This window comes from Rhipicephalus microplus, chromosome 2 (assembly GCF_043290135.1).
Source record: "Rhipicephalus microplus isolate Deutch F79 chromosome 2, USDA_Rmic, whole genome shotgun sequence".
Taxonomy (NCBI): Eukaryota; Metazoa; Arthropoda; class Arachnida; order Ixodida; family Ixodidae; genus Rhipicephalus; species Rhipicephalus microplus.
The window spans coordinates 251117762-251138533 of record NC_134701.1 but is presented as its reverse complement, the minus strand read 5'-3'; the positions used below and the strand labels follow the sequence as shown (position 1 = coordinate 251138533).

The 20772-nt window shown below is 41.6% G+C and overlaps 2 protein-coding genes across 4 annotated transcripts; both read right to left on the bottom strand.

Moving 5' to 3' along the window:
• Positions 1 to 8903: 8903 nt before the first annotated feature.
• On the bottom strand, positions 8904 to 14084 carry MED18 (mediator complex subunit 18). Its single transcript, XM_037421189.2, has 7 exons — positions 13796 to 14084; positions 13185 to 13251; positions 12839 to 12961; positions 12476 to 12554; positions 11156 to 11242; positions 9835 to 9881; positions 8904 to 9038 (listed from the first exon to the last, which is right to left on the bottom strand). The coding sequence occupies exons 1-7, from the start codon at positions 13971 to 13973 to the stop codon at positions 8990 to 8992; spliced, it is 630 nt and encodes a 209-aa protein (XP_037277086.1). The 5' UTR covers positions 13974 to 14084; the 3' UTR covers positions 8904 to 8989.
• Positions 14085 to 14759: 675 nt separating this feature from the next.
• On the bottom strand, positions 14760 to 20772 carry LOC119169283 (uncharacterized). Of its 3 annotated transcripts, none has more exons than XM_075879454.1 (3): positions 20423 to 20772; positions 19086 to 19191; positions 14760 to 17763 (listed from the first exon to the last, which is right to left on the bottom strand). In XM_075879454.1, exons 2-3 carry the CDS (start codon positions 19187 to 19189, stop codon positions 17388 to 17390), a joined length of 480 nt encoding a protein of 159 aa, XP_075735569.1. In that variant the 5' UTR covers positions 19190 to 19191; positions 20423 to 20772; the 3' UTR covers positions 14760 to 17387. The 3 variants fall into 3 exon arrangements, with proteins under 3 accessions (XP_075735569.1, XP_075735573.1, XP_075735564.1); XM_075879458.1 differs by having other exon boundaries at positions 20509 to 20772; XM_075879449.1 differs by having other exon boundaries at positions 19086 to 20772.

Sequence of the window (20772 nt, the reverse complement as noted above, 5' to 3'; positions counted from 1 at the left end):
GTCGCACATGTTTCTGGCCAAACTTCTTGCATAGCTTTCACAGCGTTGCACTTGATGTATGTATTGGAATATAAGTACATTTGACAGCATAGGCGTGTACATATGTAATCAAGATATAATTGGATAGCCAGCACGGCAATCACAATTAACGTTTCACGAACATTAGGGTTTTTTTAAAAAGTAGTTTTGAGACCTGGTGTGGCTTTGTGGTAGAATGCTTGATCGCCATGTATAATGCTTGGGTTCGATTACTGCTGAGACCTTGACATTTATTCTTTGCATTCGTTGGATCACCCTTGCCGATGTCAAGTTTTTCTTAACGCTCACGTGTTAAAACTGCTCCTATGTGTTCTCGTCGTCTGGATAGATCCCATGTGTCGATCACCTGTGGCACATACCCGCATACCAGTGGCACATACCCACCTGCAGGTTTGTGCCACTCTCTAGTGGAAGGTGCTTGACGGCGTATGCGATGGGATCATGAAACTATTTATGTCTTGACTATCGTGTCACATTCATTAAATTATTTTATCCCCTATACTAATTTTGGTTCACGCGATCACGAGAGCACCCAGACGTGCTTGGCTAGATAGATAGATACGCCGATATACGCCAAAAATGCTTGCAGTATGCAAAGAAATGCTTCCCATCGAAAATGTTCGTCAGTGCTACAGTATAGGTATCAGCACGATTTTTTTCATGTGACCATTCTCATGGGTGTCGAAGTCAGGTTATTCTTCGTTGACCATACAGGCTTACTCTGAAATTCTCGGCAATTACAAGATTTGAGAACGTCCACCGAAAATGTGGATGTAAAAGTGCGATCTGTGTGACAATATTTCTGTGAATCAGTGTGCCAGTTTCGTGAAGTGGTGAAAGGACAAGAGGATGTACTAGAGGGGACTGTGAGCATCGAACCATTGGTACGAATGCCAAAGTATTGACCAATAGTCAGCTCAGAGCTGACGGTTCTTCATTGTATTTTGTGGTACTTCTGTATTTTGTAGAGTATGTGAAGTCTGAACAGTTTTCATATGCAAGGCAAGAAAGAAAAAAAAAACAATCGTGTCGCCTTTGAAGCAGCACTACACACATATCAATCGCACAGCACGTCAGCGTCCTTCCTTTCACAATTTCGAACCTCACAGGCATGAAAAAAACTCAAATGAATGCGCAAAACACAAGCAGCTGAACCACGAAGTGATGCACATTACTAAAGACACGGCGGGGAATGCTGGTCCTGCGGGTGCGTGACGAACACACAATTTTCCGGTGTACCAAAACCATTTGCCACTTGATGACACCGCCCCACCTGCTGATGTGGTGCGAGTGGAAAGGATTCATTACTCAGGCCTCCTCCTTTTACGGTTGGTGTTTGTTATGCGTGGCAACTAAACTTACCTTGTGAGGCAAACTATGAAGCCTGGAGATATAATCCATACCTGTTTTACCCGTTTTATTATGTTTAATTGCGCCACACTCGGCAAACGTTTGAATTCACATAAAACAACTTGATTTTTTATTTAATAGACGGAGCTACCACCAAAAAACCCCTGTTTTGAGATTTATGATTCATCGAAAATATTTTGTTTGAAGCACTGAGTGGTCACGTTAGTGAGCACAAATAGATACAAGACACAATATGCATCTATTAGTGTGCAATACTCATTGGTAGTTAGCGTCTAAAAGAAAAAAGCGAGTTTGTACAAAACTGGCCAGCAGAAAAATTAGCTATATTTAATGCTGTCTTGTAGGTTTCCATTTAAAGGTAAAAGAATTTTCTATTCATATAATCACAAAAAGGGGCCTGCTGCTTCATTATATAGAAGTTCAGAATATCATCTTGTATAGTTTTGTCGCTTCATCGGTAATGTGTGACCAAGTACAGCCATAAACTGCCCCATTGACGCAATTATAATTAATCAAGTTTTTGTCAGAGCACCATCGACTTCGCATGGAAAATAAGTCTAATGTAGTCTACATAGCCACTAAATATTATGGTCCTATGTGAAGAAAAAACAGATATTCCTGCATAAACTTTCATTATTTTGCCCATTTTCATTGGAACGTAAATAAATTACTAATTAGTTTATGTCCAATATCTCTTCATGGAAACCTTGAATGGCATTTCATCTAAAGGCACAGTAAATTCCGCTTTGTTACGTTGAACAGTTTCACCGTACTCACAGTACAACGAAGGCTTGTACAGCGAAAATGCTTTTGTTGCTCACACTATTTTTATTGCTACGAGGTAACGCTTCCGACCAGGCATTAAAATCAGATGTCATTGAAAAGAGGGAATTTCTGAAGTAGCCCAATTCAGTTTTCTTTGTGAAGTGCAGCGAGTCGAGTGCATTCGCATACAATGCGTAAAAGGCGAAGTGGTTGCGGCCGGAGTGGGACCACCACCTTAATAGTGATGGTCATACGTGTACCAGTGAGAACAGATCTCGCCGGAGTCGATTTCTACGATAATTTTTCCGAGGCAGAGATTCGTTTCAATGGTAAAAAATCAGACACGGTTACAAGGTTTGGTAGGCCACGTTCAAGCATATTAGAGTGTGACTCTTCGTACGTGTGCAAAGATATACTCAAGCCAGAGAACAACATTTCTAGTGAACCATCACAAGTTATGCTAATATCTAAACACACACACAGGCGTACGCACATGCATGCACGCCTGAGAGAATATTTGGTTCGTCTACCGAACTTCCCTTGTATGTGAGTGTAAAGTGTACAATATAGACCCTTTTCATAATTCGCAAGTGCGATTCTCGGCACTGCATCTTTGCCCTACTAATGGAGGTACTTGTCCTACTTCCAATGAAGACCAGGTCTTAGTTAAACATGCTGGGGCTTGTCTATTATACGCATTAATGTCGAGATAGCTAAACCTACACTTTCCATGTTTTAGTGCAAATAAACTGCGCTTGAACACTCTGTTTGCAAAAAGTGACTAGCCACCATTAGTAGGGCAAACTGCATAGCAGGAAAGCTAGCTTTACAATCATAAAAATGGTCTATAGTGATGCATATCTTTACTACGCCCTAACGGCTAAAAGCACTCCAAATTGTTGTCTACTGACGAAGGTGCAACACAGGCAAATGTGCAGGCCAATCACAACCTTAAAACGGCCTACTAACATACTCATCATGTAACTTAAGTTGATTAATAAAAAGTTGGTGGTCATAAACCTAAAGCAGCGTCATGAAAAATGCAGTGTGGGCAGCTGTAGTGAGCACAAGTTTTATTGTTCAGTAGTGTAGCAAACAGTGCAAGAATAAGGAACATGGAGCTGAAAAACATACGACAAATTAAAAATATTTATACTGATTCGCTTCATCTGTTCGTCCCTTTACATTGTCTTGACTGGATGGGCACACCAAGCAATTTCTGCAACTAGCCACAACGCACATCAATAAATGCACAGAATGAAGAACATGGGCGTGGACATGCTATGTAAAATTAAGAACAATATGCAGAGTAACCATAATTTTTAGAAGATATGAAATAAACTTTGCAAGCAATGTTTTAAACTGCAAAAAGACACATGACACAGCAGAATACTGTTGATTGTATTTTTCGATTGACAGGAAGATTATCCTGCACATTACATGTCATATGGGGTGAGGAGGCGGCGGCGGGCCTCCTGTCAAGTTACTTGTGTCTTTTACTCGCGGTCTCCTCCATCATTGATGGAAATAAAAAAATTATAAGCCAGATATGTTTCAAAATTTACGAGAATAGTTGCATGCAAACTTGCGTAGTTGCATTGCTGTTCACGCCTTTCGTATCTGCGAACCACGTCTGCAAGTGAAAGGTACCATTAGAAAGCGAAGGAGTAGGCAACGGGAGAGATCGGAACCACTCTGCCACGGTGTGAAAGTGATTTTCACCAATATATCTCAATTAGTTGAATTTGCGCCCTTATAGCTGGACGAAAAGAGCGCATAACTTTAGCAAAACTTCTTTTTTACTACCCGCCATGGTGGTACAGTGGTTATAGTGCTCTAATTCTGACCCGAATGTTGCGGAATTGAATACATGTCGGATTTCGATGTAAGTGAAAATGCTCGAGGCACGTGCACTTTGATTTGCGTGCGCGTTAAAGACCCAAAGTGGTAAAATTTCCGTAGCGACCCACTTCGACATTTCTCATAATCGCCTTATCGCCCACAGAAGATTAAGATATGATGGAGATCAGTTTTTTCCGTTGAATTCCTTTTGTACTTGCGCTGATGACTCGCAAGTCATCTTTTCAGCGAGTGGCTCGCCATTGAGTGCTTCTAGAAAATTCGTCGCATATAAACCAGCGGTCTTGTGGAAGTCACAATCATTGTGGCTTCCAAAATTTTTGAGCTCGTTCTTCCAGCGTGTGCACGGAGAGAGGACCAAAGATGCACCGAGTACTTGGTGAGTCTCCTTGCCTTAACTTTCTATTCCGAAAGGCACACACGTCTTGATTCCTTGTGATCTTTGAAATACACCAACAGCCAGGAAAATATTTCTTGCCAGTGAGGTTGTAACTGCAGTTTCCGCTGACTAACTGAGGAAATGCTGTAGTGAGCGCCTGGTTTCCATGATGTCTGTAGCAAACGTCCTCTAGTCTCGTCACGCTGCAACTCCTGGCATCTTGACCTATTAAACAGGTGAAGACCTATGACGTTGTAAGGAATCGTGGTTTCCTTACATTCGTCATGCTCCCATCGGTTTTCAGAAGTTCTTTCGGCACACAAGTAATATTCAGGCAGTGCAGAACTACAACTGGGAACCGTTTCTTTGGCTGCTGTAGCTTTTTCGCCGGTTGTTCAGTGTGCACTGGGAGCTTCGTCGCCTTTCGAAAAATAATCATCAAACGTTAGCTGACAGCGTTTTGCTGCCGCCATCGACTCTCATAGAAGGGCGCTGATTGACACAGAAAACGAACTACCCACCAATATGTGTAGGCAGCGTATTTCAATGGGGTGACTTCGCATTGCTATGAAGCAACGTGCTCAGCAAAGTTTGGGCAGTGACACAGAATGTGAGAAACGAGAACCTTGGCAACGTTACATATCGGCTAGTTAAGTTTCACCTTAAACACTAGCGCTCGTTTATCTCCTGGCGGAAAGACTCGAGGGTATAAATTTTCTCTGCTTCCTTTCAGGTGGCGGTAAGGTTGCGCTCGTCCAGTATCTTACTCTGCGCGGGAAACGTCTCGCCTTTGTGATTGAGCCCCTACGAAACGCTAGTAGTTTCTCTTGCGTTGTGATCCCATACCACAAACAAGAATGAACGCGAAAGAGTTGATGCCAGCAGTGAAATTCCAGTGACTGAAATCAGAATGCCCGAAACGGACAACTGACAGGCATGGATGGCACACAGTACAGCGTTAGTTAACTTGTGTGTCATGCGCTGGCAGTTCTCGTCGGAGTTCACCCGTCTGAGAAATTGATTATGGTGAGCTATGCTATAAACAAAACCGGAGTTCGTTCCTTCATCACTAGTGAACCAATCACTCGAGATTTTCTGTGGTACGAGGTTGCTTCTGTTCGCGCCGGTGTAGCTGCTGCAAACATGAATGCACGTACTGGTTATAACAGTGTATACAAGACATATCTAAGCTGCGCGGTGAAATATTCTGTAGAGCTCTGAATATTTTGATGTAAATGGAAATGATGGCAGCAAGCTTGCAAACAATGGAAGACACTTTGCCACAACGCTATCCTTTTAGGGGGCAGAGCAACCAAAGCTACGAACAAAATAAATAAACATGTTCTAGTACATACATAAACGCAGCAAACAAGCTACTTCTATGTGAATAGCTATAAGGTCCGTTCGGTTTGCCTTGCCCTACGTGAACCACTTCCAGGCAGTTAAGATGACAGTGCAGTTAGAGCTGAACTCATGCAGTACCAGTTTAGCGAGTGCTCGCGTAGCGCGACACTAGCTCAACATTAAAATGAACGGCGTTCATTTTAATGCAGGTAGTGCATCCAGAGTATACCACCGATAGCGTGCTGGCGGCGCTGTGTTTCTCACTTGTTTGTTGTGTGCTTGCATGTGAAAGCGTTGGTGTGTAAGCTGGCGATTTCGTCCAAAAAGTCATAGATTTTGTCACAAAATGTGCAGCTATTGATAAGAGTTCGACGATGCATCGTCGCAGTTGTTGCGATGCCATCGATAGGTTGCAACGCAACAGAATCTCGAGGTTTCGCGAAGATGTCGTGAGCCAGTACCTTGATTTTTTTCCTAACGTGACAACTGGGCGACGATCGGTCAGTGCTGAAAAAACGCGCTAGGTAGTTTTGTGCTACTTGGGTGGACGGCCCCTAGGCCGAACGGTTCGACACTGCCGTGTCGACCGTACACAGTTGCGTCGAGCAAACCATAGATTTTTCTCTACAGCATGAGTGCGGAAGTGATTCCCTGGAGCCAGACAGGAGCTAGAATAAAGCAAAGCCAGTTTCCTAGCAAGAAGCGGCTGCATGGGGCCTAAAAACGCCATATGATGCAAAGACGGATATGAAAAAGCCGACGGAGTCGCCAAATTCTCATTTACGTGGTTCACGTCTTCATTCAGTATCCGCGTCAAGTAAACAACTTGTTTCATGTAGGGACCTTAGCATCAACCTCGTGAGAACACCGCTAACGGATACACATAATTCGTCTGCTACCATGGCTGTAACAGCGCCACTGCTTCTACTCTAGCTGCACTACCTCCAAACTCACTGCAGGGTTTTGTCTGAACTGGCCGTACACGATTCCCGCACTTTTTTAAACGAATGGTTTATTTTAAAGATCGCCAGCTTGCACTGCAAAAACGAACGGGCGAGTGCGGCACCACATATCCAGTTCAGGCAGTGCAAATAAATCGAACAGACCTATCGTTTCCTCCCGGGTGCATTTTCGATGGAGACCAACTGAACCTTTCTCAACAATGATTACCTTGCCCTTGCAGAATGCACGATAAAACATCTACGATTGGAGTACTTCATTGCTATCAAAAGTCACAGTGCAACTCTAATGTCAACCAAGGTGCGAGAAAGTCTGCCTGAAAAATAACGCATGCGTAATCATGTTGCCAACGTGCAGCATAAGTTTCAAAAAAGTTACTTATTGTGTATCGCAAACATTCTTGGATGCCTGCAGTAAAGTTAAAAAGTTTCATAAAAAGCCATCACTGTGTAACACATGATGATGATGATGATGCGTTAGGACTGCGTTACATATAGAGCTTAACAATTGCTTAGCAGTGTGAAATTGAAATTTCACCCTGGTAAGCACATGGACGATGGTCCAAGTTCTGTTGCCGGGAAGAAAAGCCCTTGGAGAACTGGCATTGTGCAATACCATAAAAAGCAGGAAGTCAAGCACACACAATATACGCTTGCCCTCATTTTCTTAGGAGATAAGGGGAAGGGCTCCGAATTTTCTGTTGGCTTCACTTCGAACTTCATAAACCGAGCCAGTCTTTTTTTTTTTCTGTCATGTACAAAGTTGAGGGGTAATTGCAAGAAGCATGGCAACTTGCTGCTACTGGGTGAAGCAGCATGTTGCTTGCAGGTGTCTTGCCACCCTAACTGAAACCTTGAGCTCATTGCAGACTTCAGTTTGGCAGCGCACACTGCAGTGAAGTGCACTTTCTTAAGAGCTCGAGTCAGTAAATCAGTATGGTAATGCTTGCACTCTTCCCACCTCTGAATCATGTAGTATGTGAATTAAGGAGCACTGAAGTATGTTTCATTTACCGATTATACTACAATTGCGTACTACATTCCTAACATGAGTAACAGTAACATGACTGTAACAGCAGAGGCCTATCTAGTGAATAATATTTTAAGTACCCCTATTTGTAGCAAGTGGCTGTTATTACATGTTTTTAATTTGTTGACATATGTGACCCTATATTACTGACCAAAGCACTGTCTGCCGAATTGTGCAGTATTGGTTTGACACGTGCGTGCTGTGAGCAAAATTTTTTTTGGCACATTACTTGTAGACCATGTTGCTTGTGGGTGGTGCTGAAATACTAACAAAGGCGGACAGCAGTGTTGGCAACAACAGTTGTATATTGCGGAATATTGGAGTACTGTGTTTTGAGACAGTATAAAAGAGCTTTCTGGCATTACCAAAACTTTGCTTTTTTAGTCATTGAAGCTAGTATAAAGTCACCGATACTTTTCTCCTTTTGACAAACTCACTGGTTTTGAGGTTATGTTCGGGTCTGTTCTGACATTGTTTACTAAGTGGATATGTTGTGAAATAGCCCATTAAATATGTAGCATATATATATCATAACAAGGGGAACAGGGAATTGCCTGCTACATGTGCAGTACATATATGTGGTTGATGGAAAATGCATCCCTAGCAGATGTTTTGCAAGAGACAAGCTAAAGTTACAAACACTTTGGAAAACTTTTGATGTAAAAGTATCTCATTGCCATGGTATGCAATAAAAACTGCAACGAGACCTGCCTTGTTTCGATATTGTGTTTTCTTCAAAATTTAATGCAAGGTGACTGCGCTGCCTGTACTACTAAAAGAGAAAGAAATGTGCTGCTATTCTGGAAGTCTATGTTCACAAGTGCAGGTCACCAACCAATGCAAATTTTTGCACTGCTTTAGCAGGCGGACAAAAATGAATAACCGGAGCTGGGCATGCTGCAACACAGTCACTTGTTCACTTTCAAACTTCACTTGGGCTGATGAGACAAAGGCATTTTGTGGCAGCTATGGCCCACAAATGCTTACTTACCGATTCTCAACTAGGCCATAATTTAGATGCACATTTGTGCGTATATCATGTTATTGTCTTCCATGACTGCTGCAATAACTATTTCTATGACACTTAACGTTCGAATGTCAGGCCTGGAGGCCAACAAATTCTACTAGAAGACGTCATAGAAAGTCGAGCTCAGCAAACAATATGAAAAAGAGTTTATTATGCGCATGAAAGTTTATGTACAGGGTAATGAGAATGGCTGTGGGCCTCAGGCATCACCGAGATTAAATATGCTGAAGTCTGGTGTGGTCAATCTTCTCCAGCTCCACAAGACTGAGCTGTCAGTCAGGAAGGTGACAACAGAAAACAGTGCTCTAATTTCACTTTCCTTTTCCACTGAGTGCTAAACTTCACAGTCAAGACCCTTGGTGACAATTAAATATTCTAATTAATGAAGTTATAACAATTGAGCTATGGAAATACCATATTCCCTGGTTAACAAAATCAAATTAGTGAGTAGTATAATGAGATGCAGTTACTGTTGGTTATAAAAGATGACTTAAATTTCTAACCTAGGTCACGTGTGATGATTGTAATTCTTGATAGGCTAGAGGGGAAGTGCTTCTGATTAATTCTTATCACCTAAAAAGTTTTCATTGTTCTGCAATTAAGAACCAAAGCTGCTACATCATTAGTGTTCGACACTGTAGATTGTAAGCCACCATTGTGGGAGAAAATTACAGTGACTCAGCAAGTTGAACATGCACAAACACAAACAGCTTATGTTATCAAGTCGGTACACTATTTTGTGCTCACGAAAACAAATTGTGCTTCCAATGTTTTGAAGGGAGGTGCTTACTGAATGAATGCAAGTCAAGGCGCTGTCAGAGTCTGTCTGTCAGCCAATTCAGGATAACACCTTGCACAATGACCTTCCTATCGAAATTTAAACAATTTATGTGCTGCTGCTCTTACACTCATTGTTTAACAAAACTGACAGCTCTCCTCCCTCACGTTTTTTATTACAGCAGAGCACATGCAAATTTTGATTAACTTCTAGCTCTAGTGTCCTTTTAAGAGAGCGGGAGCCAAACAAGCCCAACATGATCACATTCAAATCAAAGGATACGGTTTCAGCTGTTCTGCAAAGGCCTTCATCTCGTCGCCCAATGACTCCTGCAAGAAGTAACCATGCGTAATAAATGTCTGCTGGCAAGACAGTGTGAGCAATAATCTGCTGTGTGTGACAAAGGAAAATGTTAATTCTAAGCCCCACCATGTCATAAACAGATATATGGCTTTTGCTGGTCCACAGAAAGAAGCTTGCTGAGAAAAATTTCGTAACTGTATTGTGGTGGCAGATTGAAAATATATCGGACATCATAGGAACATTGCTGTAGCTGCTCAGACATGCAAATGGTATGCGAATGTACATAAAAAAAAACGTGTGCCAGGCTTGTTTTGGCAATCCTCACTACGAACTGTAAAGCGAAAACAACAATGATGAAAAAAATACTATGAACAAGCAGTGCACTATCAAGAAAGAATTATTTTTTTGAAAGCACACTATAAATACTTGTAAATGCTACACATCACAAGACAAAAACAGGACATCGTGATTTCCTAAAGATAAGTGGCAAGGTGATCAGGTTCCTAATTATGGAGCTGTAAAGACCCATAACTTTACCATAATGTTGCATCTATCTTAGAGTCTCCTCAAATTACCAAGAAGGGACTCTGCATCCATCGTTCAGTTACCATGGAAATGATGGGTACCACACAAATTTTCTTAGCCTTCGTGCTTGCGAGCTTCGAACACGCCTGTGGCTTTGTTTATTTCCGTGTTCTGGTTTCGTTTCATATAAAAGAACCGACCCTTGTGAACCTCGCGAGCCCATTCGAATTGGTGAGCCTAAATGGTTAAGGTGGTGAAATGCAACTGCAGAACATTTGCCGATTCTCCTTCCGTGACAGAGCGGCTCCAGGCCACATTAAGCCAACGAAGCCAGAAGAACAGAAGACTAGGCAAATTTGTGCACTACCCATCGTTCCTATGCTCGTTGAAGCAACGTGCGTTGCAGCTCCCATATACACTAACGCCAGAGTTCCTTCTAGTAAGTATTGTAGGAAACTCTATGTCACACAATACTTGTGAGGTGCTCACAGAAATAAGCAGTATATACGAGTAAATGAGCACCCAGCTTTTCATCATGCTAGCAGTAATTCAACAGTACAGAAGCCAGCAACATCAATGCATGTATCTACAGAAACAGCAACAAATACTGCGTGACCCGTTTGTTTTTTATAGCATTAACTTTGGCACCTCTAGGTATGAAAGCTACACAATTCAAGTTTTAATCCATCAAAGAGAAATGCAAATTGACAACAATACAGTTAATTGCAATGAAAAGATGAATATACATGGTAAGACAAAAGTTTAGTCTTCTCACCTGCCCTGCAGGGGCTATAACACTTAGCTCAATGATGTGGGAATTCGAGACCGGCTCAATGCTCTCGGGGTTTCCTTGCTGAACAAGCTGTGGGAAAAACAATGAGAATGTCGGCATTGAGCATGCAGCAATAGCAACTGCACGACAGACAATGAAGTGCCTGCATAACTGTCACATTCATGAAAAACATTTATTCACAAACAATACCTGTTCAAATAAGAGCTCAAACATAGCTAGCTACTGTGTGCTTGCGCGTATTGACACTCGAAGAGCGGTTTGGTCATCTGTCGTTACCATTCTTGGCAAAATGCAGGCTATGATATCCTGCAGCGTAGTGTGAAAAATGCGGGTTTGAATCTTTGCCACAGCACTCACTTTTCGACGGTGGCTACATGGAGAAACGATAATGAACTAAAAGGGGCCCTGCAACACTTTTTGAGCATGGCCAGAAAACGTTGCCGATCGGTAGTAGAGGCTCCTGACAACACGCGAGCCAATTGTTATAACGTAGCATGTGGCATGGAATTCACAATGAATTATCAAAGTCAGCTAAAAATTGCTTTCTTTTCTCTCAACAAATCACGGAATAAGTCCAAAAATCACTCGTAGTAAGCCCATCTATCAGCCATTGGCTGATTTGAACATGGTGCGCTCAGTCGTTAGAGAGATCACCGCGGGAGGCCGCTACTTGTCTACGCGTGCGCGCACAATCACACTGAAAAACCCGGGCATTCGAAGAAAAAAAAAAAGAAAAAAGTGCTCAAGGACGGGAGGCACGCGTGCCATTTTTGGTTTGCCCCTCCCATTCCTCCCAGCTTAGCGTTCAGTGCTTTTGTCGGAACGAGAGAAGAGAGAGTGCGATTGCAGCGTGTGACAAATTTTTGTAACTCCGCTCCTACTGAACAGATTCTTAAAATTTTTGCAGCGTTGATTTTTTGAGGCAATACCCTTTTCCAGTGAATTAATTTCATGGGTACTCCAAAAAGTGTTTCAACTGTCTCAACTTACCAAATTAGTGTACAGCCAACTTTTGTGGACCTCTAATTGGCCACAGATGTTGCTATGGCATTTTCAACATTATGAGTCAACCACTTTTTCATTTCACCAATGGAAGAAAAGCAATTTAATAGTGTAAAATGCAGACTGTGTGCTCCTTTTTATAGCGGTGCTCTACATAACTTTAATATTATTGCCTCCGATATAAGTTCTCAATGCTTGTTCCACATAAAAAAATTGGTAGGTGATTAAGAAAAAATAGCAACAAGCTGAAAGCAGAAACTTCTCTGCTAACAGCAATCGTATTCAACTGGTATATCTTACCCGAAAAACCTTAGCAACGATGACCTTCATGCGTCCTTTTTGGAACATGTGCCCTTTCAATACAAATTCAAAATCTAACCTGAAAAAAAAAAAAAAAAAGAACAAGAGGATCAATAAGATTGTACCAAAAGTACAAGTTTCCTGTGTTGGAATACAAGCTCTACAATGAATTCTTGCCAATTAAATCTTACTACTAATTTGCTTACTTAGGAGGACATGCATTTGGATATAACATTGCTTAAGTGGTAGATTGTGCAGCCCTACTTTTGAGTGGAGCAGCACAGGCTATCACTTACACCAGCTTTTCCCCCTTTTGTGTCTGTATATATGCCGTTGTAATTACAAATAAAAATGGCAGCTTACCGGAAGCCCATCTCATTGAGAAAGCTCACAACGTTGTTAGATGTACTGACATCTATACAGCTTCTCACAACGGTGTGCCTGCTTTTGTCGCCAACTTCTGGTTGCCCCAGGTAGCGAAGGTGCCTGGAAAGAAAAATGTGCGTTTCCACGCGCTGTTCAGGGTCTTCCGTTCTCTTCGTTTAGAATCTGGCATGTCAAACGTGCAAGAGGCATTGTACTGACGGTTGGTTGACCTTGTCGCGAATAAAATGAGGAGTGAGTTTGTTTTCTCGCGCAGTCATTTTGTGAGATACAAAGAAAGGAACTAGTCCGCTAAAGAAACCGCAGACAAAGTTGCCATGCCTACCATGGCATCTGGGGACTATCGAGTGACTGTCTTGCTCTCACGGACAGCGGTGTTCCCGTAGGACCTCCTGCGAAGATTATGAAGTCGGCGCATCATATAACTGCATTGAATATAGGACAACCACCCGCCATTTCGAGCACAGTTGTCCTCTCCTTTGCGATTCTACTAATCGCGTGTAAAGAATTAACAGATTTTAGATACATTCACACATGCTAAGAAAACACAATCGAGAAGCATTTAGCAGGTACGATCTCGTTTTACGGGATAGTACAAGGTGTACGGCGCAATCAGTTATCGGAAAAAGGCGAAACCAAGTGCCACTCTTTTTCGAGAACCGCTTGCATTATTGTGACATGACCATTTTCTTTCCACCCAACTAGGGCCGTCCTGAATCTAACTTCTCGACTGCGATTGCCCCCTAGCCGCTGCTTGTGTGACTGAGTTAATCGCGGCCATGAAGTTCGAGTTCTATCGAGCACGATCGCAAAAGGAAGTGCACCGTGGGACATGCAGTTTTTCGGAGTTTTGGTCCATAGTTCCCACTCAAACAGGCGCGGCGTTCCAAGATACTTGTCGCGTTTTTACACATGCAAGACCGAGAGGGCACTGACTTATCTGAAAGACCATTTCGTAGTCGTGAAACGATTCGATCGGCGAATCCGAGTTGTCACAGAGTCCTCGAAGCCTGTGGAGAAGCACTTCGCAGGCGCCGTCCATAATACTACCCTGCAACAGGTACTCTTGAAGAGGCACAAGGCCACGTCGAACAGTCGGTGGCGTGCTTTCCATATTTAGGAAGTTAAACGACTCTCGCCACGCACTTTTTTTTTCTGCCCACTTCAATCAGGCATCAATCAGACAACAAACTTTGCCGCCATGTTTGCCGGTAACTTGGCTAACTTCGCGGCTTTGACCGGATTGAAAAGATTGTTTCCGAGCATTCGAGAAACCGAAATCAGCTTCGATTTTCGGCGAAGGTTGGTTTTAACTATGCCGTCGTTTTGCATAGTCTAGTTTCAGACTTTCTGCAAGGCTGCGAGTTACTTTTTGTGGCTTGGAAACATCTCGAGAGGTCATCTAGCGCACCTGAGCTGCTGTTTTTCCTTGTTTGCATAATATCCACTCGTTCTGTTATATCCAGATACTGGATGTAAATTTCCACTTATTACAGGAAATTCAGAAGACGCGGTACCATGTGGAGTCTTGTGCTTTACCTGTGCAACTTTCAGCATTATTTACGAGTTCTCATCAGCTACGGAACCTGCCAAAACACTGGTCAGCAATATAATCACTCCTGCTGTGATAATTGTGGTTCATCTGTAATATGTTGTGCAATACATTGTCTAATTCAGCTGAAAAGATTTGTCATACTTTTCTCAAAGCCATATGCAATGTAGCAAGCAGGCTTCAGACATTTCCTACTACCTATCACTTTTTTTTTTCCTCAAGAAAACCTCCTTTGTTTAATTTAAAATTATTTTGATGTCTTTGCATTATAGTTGAGATTCGGGCCTATATTTCCCCAATTCGCAGGGTACTCAATAAAGTTGTTTGATCTAAACTCATCACACACAATGCAACCAAAATTTCTGCCTTTTAATAAAAAGCAACTCTGGCTGGATTAGCAACACATAAGCAAACTGGGCCACCACAAATACATTTATTTTTTTGACAAATTTTAAAGCACTTGCACAGTGAAAAATATAAATGTTGTATATGTATTAATTCATACACCAGTGTGCTGAAAAAAAAAGGAACGCTTAAGCAGTGTGCTAGCAATTACTTTTCAGCAAGCATGTACGCACACATGCACTAGTTCTCAAAAAAATATATATATACTAATGCCAAATACAATAAGTACTCAACCAGTAATTAACGCATAAATCCTATGTGGCACAAGGGTTACTAGAAATTTTTACCAGAAAGTTCAATGCAACCTCTAATAACAAACACCAACAAAAAGCGGAAAAACATGACAGCTACTCTCAACTCTAAGAAAAAATTCTGAACATCTCAGTAATGAGAACAACATCAATAAATATGAAAATGGCAACCAACCCCCCAGACAGAAACAAATAAAGTACAACTAAGCAAAGTTGCTATAAATAACAACAAAAATGCAGTATAAGACATTTTTGTTACAATAAATGAACAAAATGCAAACAGAATTTGACTATACTCTTGACCAGTATGCTGTATGACAGCTATAGCCTTGAAGACCACATATCACAACCTTGTGTTACATTATGAACTAAAATAAACTCAAATAATTAGAAACAACAAATAAATTCCAGAACAAGGACACTTTTCATAACAAAGAACTGTACCCAAAACAGAATACACATGAACATTAGCAAAGCACCAATTTACTAAGTGCTGCAAAATATGTACAAGCTTATAGACAGTACTACCACAACTCAGCACATAAAAAGTGTGAACTTGACACAGCACTTTTGTGCCAATAAGTTTCATTGAAAGAATTGCACTCGAGACTGTCAGGCAAGGCGATATTGCACTGATGCTGCGAAACAAATTTATGTTGATAAATGCAGTTACTAACAGATTCCAAGATCATGTAAGTATAGTGAGCAGGTTACAAAAATACTAAAAAACATGCAGAGAATATTAATTTATACTTGCTAACTTTAACTTTGTTGTAGGACATACAATTCTAAATTTTTTGGAACAGGCTATATTGCAGTGGTACGAAATGCTTTGGAGAATGTCGTGGGCTCTTGTTTTCTTTAGAATTTCCCTTGACAAAGGTAGTGCAACAAAGCAACAATGTTCATGAAACTTCCGCACATATACAGCTAGGGCTGAGTATCAAACTGCATGTCTGTACAAAACCCTGCCAAAATAGAAATTAAAGGCAAAAGCAACAAACCTCATTTGGCCTGGGCTTAATGAAAAGGCATGAAGCTACAGCTTCGTATTTTTAACATACTTGACAAAAAATGACCAGCTTGTATCACTTTGACTCTGTTTTTACTTCGAACAGAGCTTCGAAACTCATAAAAAATATAATGCTCTACATAGTTTATGACATTACATGAGAACAAAAAGTCGTAAAAAACAAAAAGAAAGACAAGTTCAATGGAAGTGACTAAAACTCTCATGAAGTTGTTATAAGTACAAACTCTGATAATTCATGCATACTTGCAACAGAGTTAAACAGAAGTTATGGGAGAACATTTTAATTTCATATCCCAGCTCCTGTGCATTGTCACAAGTAATGCAATGCATGATATATTATAGCCTTGCAGCTTCGAAATTTTTTGGATGTCTTGCTTGTCTCAGCTTAGCAGATGAGCTGTGGTAATGAGCATACTACTGTGAGATCCAGATATGTGGCCAGTCGTTCCAGACTAAATAAAAGCAAACTTGTTGTCAGTGAAATACCGTCTATCAATTCTCATGTCTGAAACTCTTTTTCGTACCTGTAGTAGCTGGTTTGATCAACAAATTCGTCGCTTTGCTGAGCACACTTGCCAGCTTGCATTAAGCTTGCTATGAATGCTATTCCACAGATTTCAAGCAACTCCTTGAATACGGCAACTAGACAGTCTTAGTCCTCCACACAATGATCAATGTGAACAAGTGACACTCCAGATCTCACTAGTAGCATTAGCCTACTGGCCACATAAACTTGGAACGCACAACATCACATGAAATGTACAGCCTCCTCAAGTAGTTCCTAGACTGCGACTTGTGCCCCCGCAGACCTGACAAGAGCTGCTGCAAGTCACATGGCAGGGCTCACATGAGAAACACGCATCATGCGGATTCTATGCAAGGATGGTTAACACCTTCTTGCTACCCAAAATGTGTGGTAGTGAGACGAACCATACTGTACAGTGAAAACTCAACTGTAGTTTTCTTGTCATGGCTTGGGAACTTTTGGGGAGAAGCAGATATTTATAACAGTGAGCAAATGTGTGGTCTACAACACCTCCAAAATACTCTTGTGGTAACTAGTGAAATTATTGGTTGGCTTATGTACACTTGCTGCAAGACCTTTGACTAGATGATGTGAACCTATGCAATCATACCAGTAATTCCAACAGGAATCACTCGATGGAACTGCATGTACTGAAAGCCATTTGCATGGTTTAAAAATGAATGTGACGTCTGTACAAACTCAATCACATTATGAGGCGAAAACAGCAGATCCACTCGTAAACTTCTTCATTGCACGTGGTTTCAAACATTGAAGTCGGGGACGATAACCATCTCAGTCGTATTTCCAATGACAGTCATTTTGGGGGTACAAACCTCGTGGCACGCTACGTGACGATTTAGGTTGGACTTGGAGTTGAAGCTCTTGGGGCAGAAGGTGCAGTGGAAAGGACGTTCGCCTGTGTGGCTGCGTATGTGTCGCTCGAGGTTGCATTTCTGGTTGAAGCGCTTGGAGCACAGGTGGCACTGGTGTGGCTTCTCGCCAGTGTGCCGCTGCATGTGACGAGCAAGGTTCATCTTCTGGTTGAAGCCCCTGCCGCACAAAGTGCACCGAAACGAGCGCTCCGGGTTCCAGCGAACCACCATGCCCGAATGACGCCACGCGAGTTGTCTGTCGATCCTGCACACATGAAAAGGAAAGCAGTGACGTTATTTATCTGTACTCGTTGAGACTTTCATGACGGTGGTTTATGAATGGGGCAACAGGTGACAAGACAAGTAGAAACACACACACACACAAGAAATATTTATACTGCAGATAAAGTTGAGTTCATGGCAGACTTGCGCAACATGATACAACTGGCTGCATGGGGATCAGCAAAAGGAAAGTTCCTGTCACGCATTGTAAACAGGCATACAGTTTGCAAGTTAATAAAAGTGGACAGATATAATTATGAAACACGTTGGACTAATTCTTCCTGGCCAACATAAAGAAGCAGACCAATTTCATTCACTTTCCCTATCTGCGGAATTTTATACAATTGAAAACAGTGACATTACACAGTGATTGGACAATTATTGTAGACACAGAGGTACGATGTGTCATATGCAGAGCAGAAAAAACTTGCAACAGTGAAATGCTCTCACTGTGAAAATATTTTACCACTGTGGAATGCTGTGTAGCCAAATACGTTTGATCACCTTTTCTAATCTGCTATCAATCAAGCACACAGGGTGAGTAGGCAATGTTTCACTTACTTACAAGATGCCTAGTTGCATGGATTTTCGAATAGCATACACGAGGTATCAAAGAACATAGGCGAGATTGTTCTTTCTGTCACCTTCTTGCAAAAAGACTGATTTAAAAATAATCGCCTAAGAATATCAAAAGGAACACTTATACCGGAGAAAGTAAAAAAAAAATAGAGGTCTTCAACAAACAAACAAAAAGCACATTGATTGATATGTGGGGTTTAACGTCTCAAAACCACCATATGATCATGAGTGACGCCGTAGTGGAGGGCTCCGGAAATTTCGACCACCTGGGGTTCCTTAACGTGCACCCAGATCTTAGCACACGGGCCTACAACATTTCCGCCTCAATTGGATATGCAGCCGCCGCAGCCGGGATTCGATCCCGCGACCAGCTGGTCAGCAGCCGAGTACCTTAGCTACTAGACCACCGTGGCGGGGCAAAAAACAAAAAGAACAACATGAAAGCTTGTGAACAAGGTCTCCAATAGAAAGCAATAGAATAGCATCCCCTGAATTTGTTTAAACACAAGTAGCATTGAACTAAGAAATGTGACCACCATAACCAACATCTGTTTCCGACTTCGTTCCATGCCCAAAAAAACCCATACCTTACTACCAGGCATAGACACACAGTTGCCATGTTCGCAAGCTTTGTAAATTGTTAATGAAATTTGGATTAGTAAGCAGCCACGCTACCTCCTCTTCCCAAGTTCATGTCATTGAAATGGCGCCAAGTTCTTCCGTTACCTGTCTTTGTGCTCATCTGAATGACGTGCCTCGTGAAGAACCAGGTGATGCTTGGTAGGGCACGGGTAGTCACAATACTGACACAGCCATGCAGCGACCTTCATTTCTGCATCAAGGAGATAAATAAAATAGTGTGCCTGAGAGAAGAGTCAACTGAACTCTTGTTTTAAAATGATCTGTTGGTATACTAAATAAAGGGGAATGCTTGTTTAGTATGCATCATCTTTTGTTTCCATCTTTCAAGGGCTAGTCAGTCTACATTCACTAGACTAGACTTTCTAGCTTAGTGTGGCATTCCTTTTCTCATTAAAATCCTGTGACTGTACTATCAGAAGCGAATGGCAAGGGTGTGAATTTAGTGCAACACTGGCAAAGCTAGCATCAAATACACAGTGGGTTTAGTGCAACACTAAGAACAAAGTAGAGATCAATAGTGAAATACATGCCACAAGTAATTATTACTCCAGTACTCATGAACGACGATAACTTGCTCAACTTCCAAGACTGTTGTTTGCAGTAGGTTTATTTTAAGGCTACTCTGAAACACATTCTCTCAGCAACTCTTTCTGTTAGCATTTCTAATACCTTGCTTAAAATTTCAGCAGTAATTTTATTAATGCAAAGCTATGTCTGTTGCACAAGATGCATTACCACAAAGGACGAGAAATTGCATTTATCACTACACCCGAATGGTTACAATGCCGCAGTAAGTTTACGAAATTCTAACTTCTGATGACCACCACAAAGTAGTGGATGGTTTACGATATGTGAATGCCCGTTTGCATGCTTTCAGAGACATCTCATTTTGTTTTGTTTCCTTGCTGAAATACATACGAGCTCATGACATTAGAACAGCTGCAAACACCAGTAGCACACGAATAAAAAATAGTAGTAAAAGAACAGCTAATGCAGTTTCCAAGAATAAACAACTTAATCTTCAAGCAAACTGAAATGCTAGATTTGTGCACTAAATCAAACATTATAATGTTGCAAGAACGACAAACTTCAACTTCATGCAAACTCAGGTGCTAAACTTATACGCCAAGTATTTCATAGTTTAACATATCACACACAAACTTGGTTAAGCAAGCCTCAACAAAAATCAGTTTTCATCACTCGCGCAGTTTCAGTAACAAATTTTACATTTATACATGCACTTGTAACCACATTATTGGCCAATGCTTGAGTGTAACGAGGAAATCAAAACCTGAAAACACACGAATTTGCGGCACCAGCTAGAAATTTATCAAATTGAGAATAAAACACTCCGCATAGTCGGCAAAGTACGGCAAATTTTCCAACATTAGACGGCGCGAAGAATAAACATGTTGGAGTACACTGGTAAGGAGCACATTAACACCGCAAGTATAGTTAACAGTGTCTCTGGTCGCATTTCCGACACAAGATGCAAAAAGCGCAATACACAACACATGTCAATCACTGCATTTAGATGGGCATGCTGGAAGTGGTGGGGGGAAAGAAGACGAAACAGAAGCAGCAACTGTTCGCGCAATACACAAAACCGAAAGAAAAAAAAAAAACAGCTGATTAAGAGTCAATATGCGACCACAGTCAATGAATGGAACAGGAACAAGCAGCCCGTAGCGTCCCGCAAAACCACACATTCACGCCCACTGAGCCGACGACTCGACAAACACATCACACACACAGCTAAGAAGCAAACCGA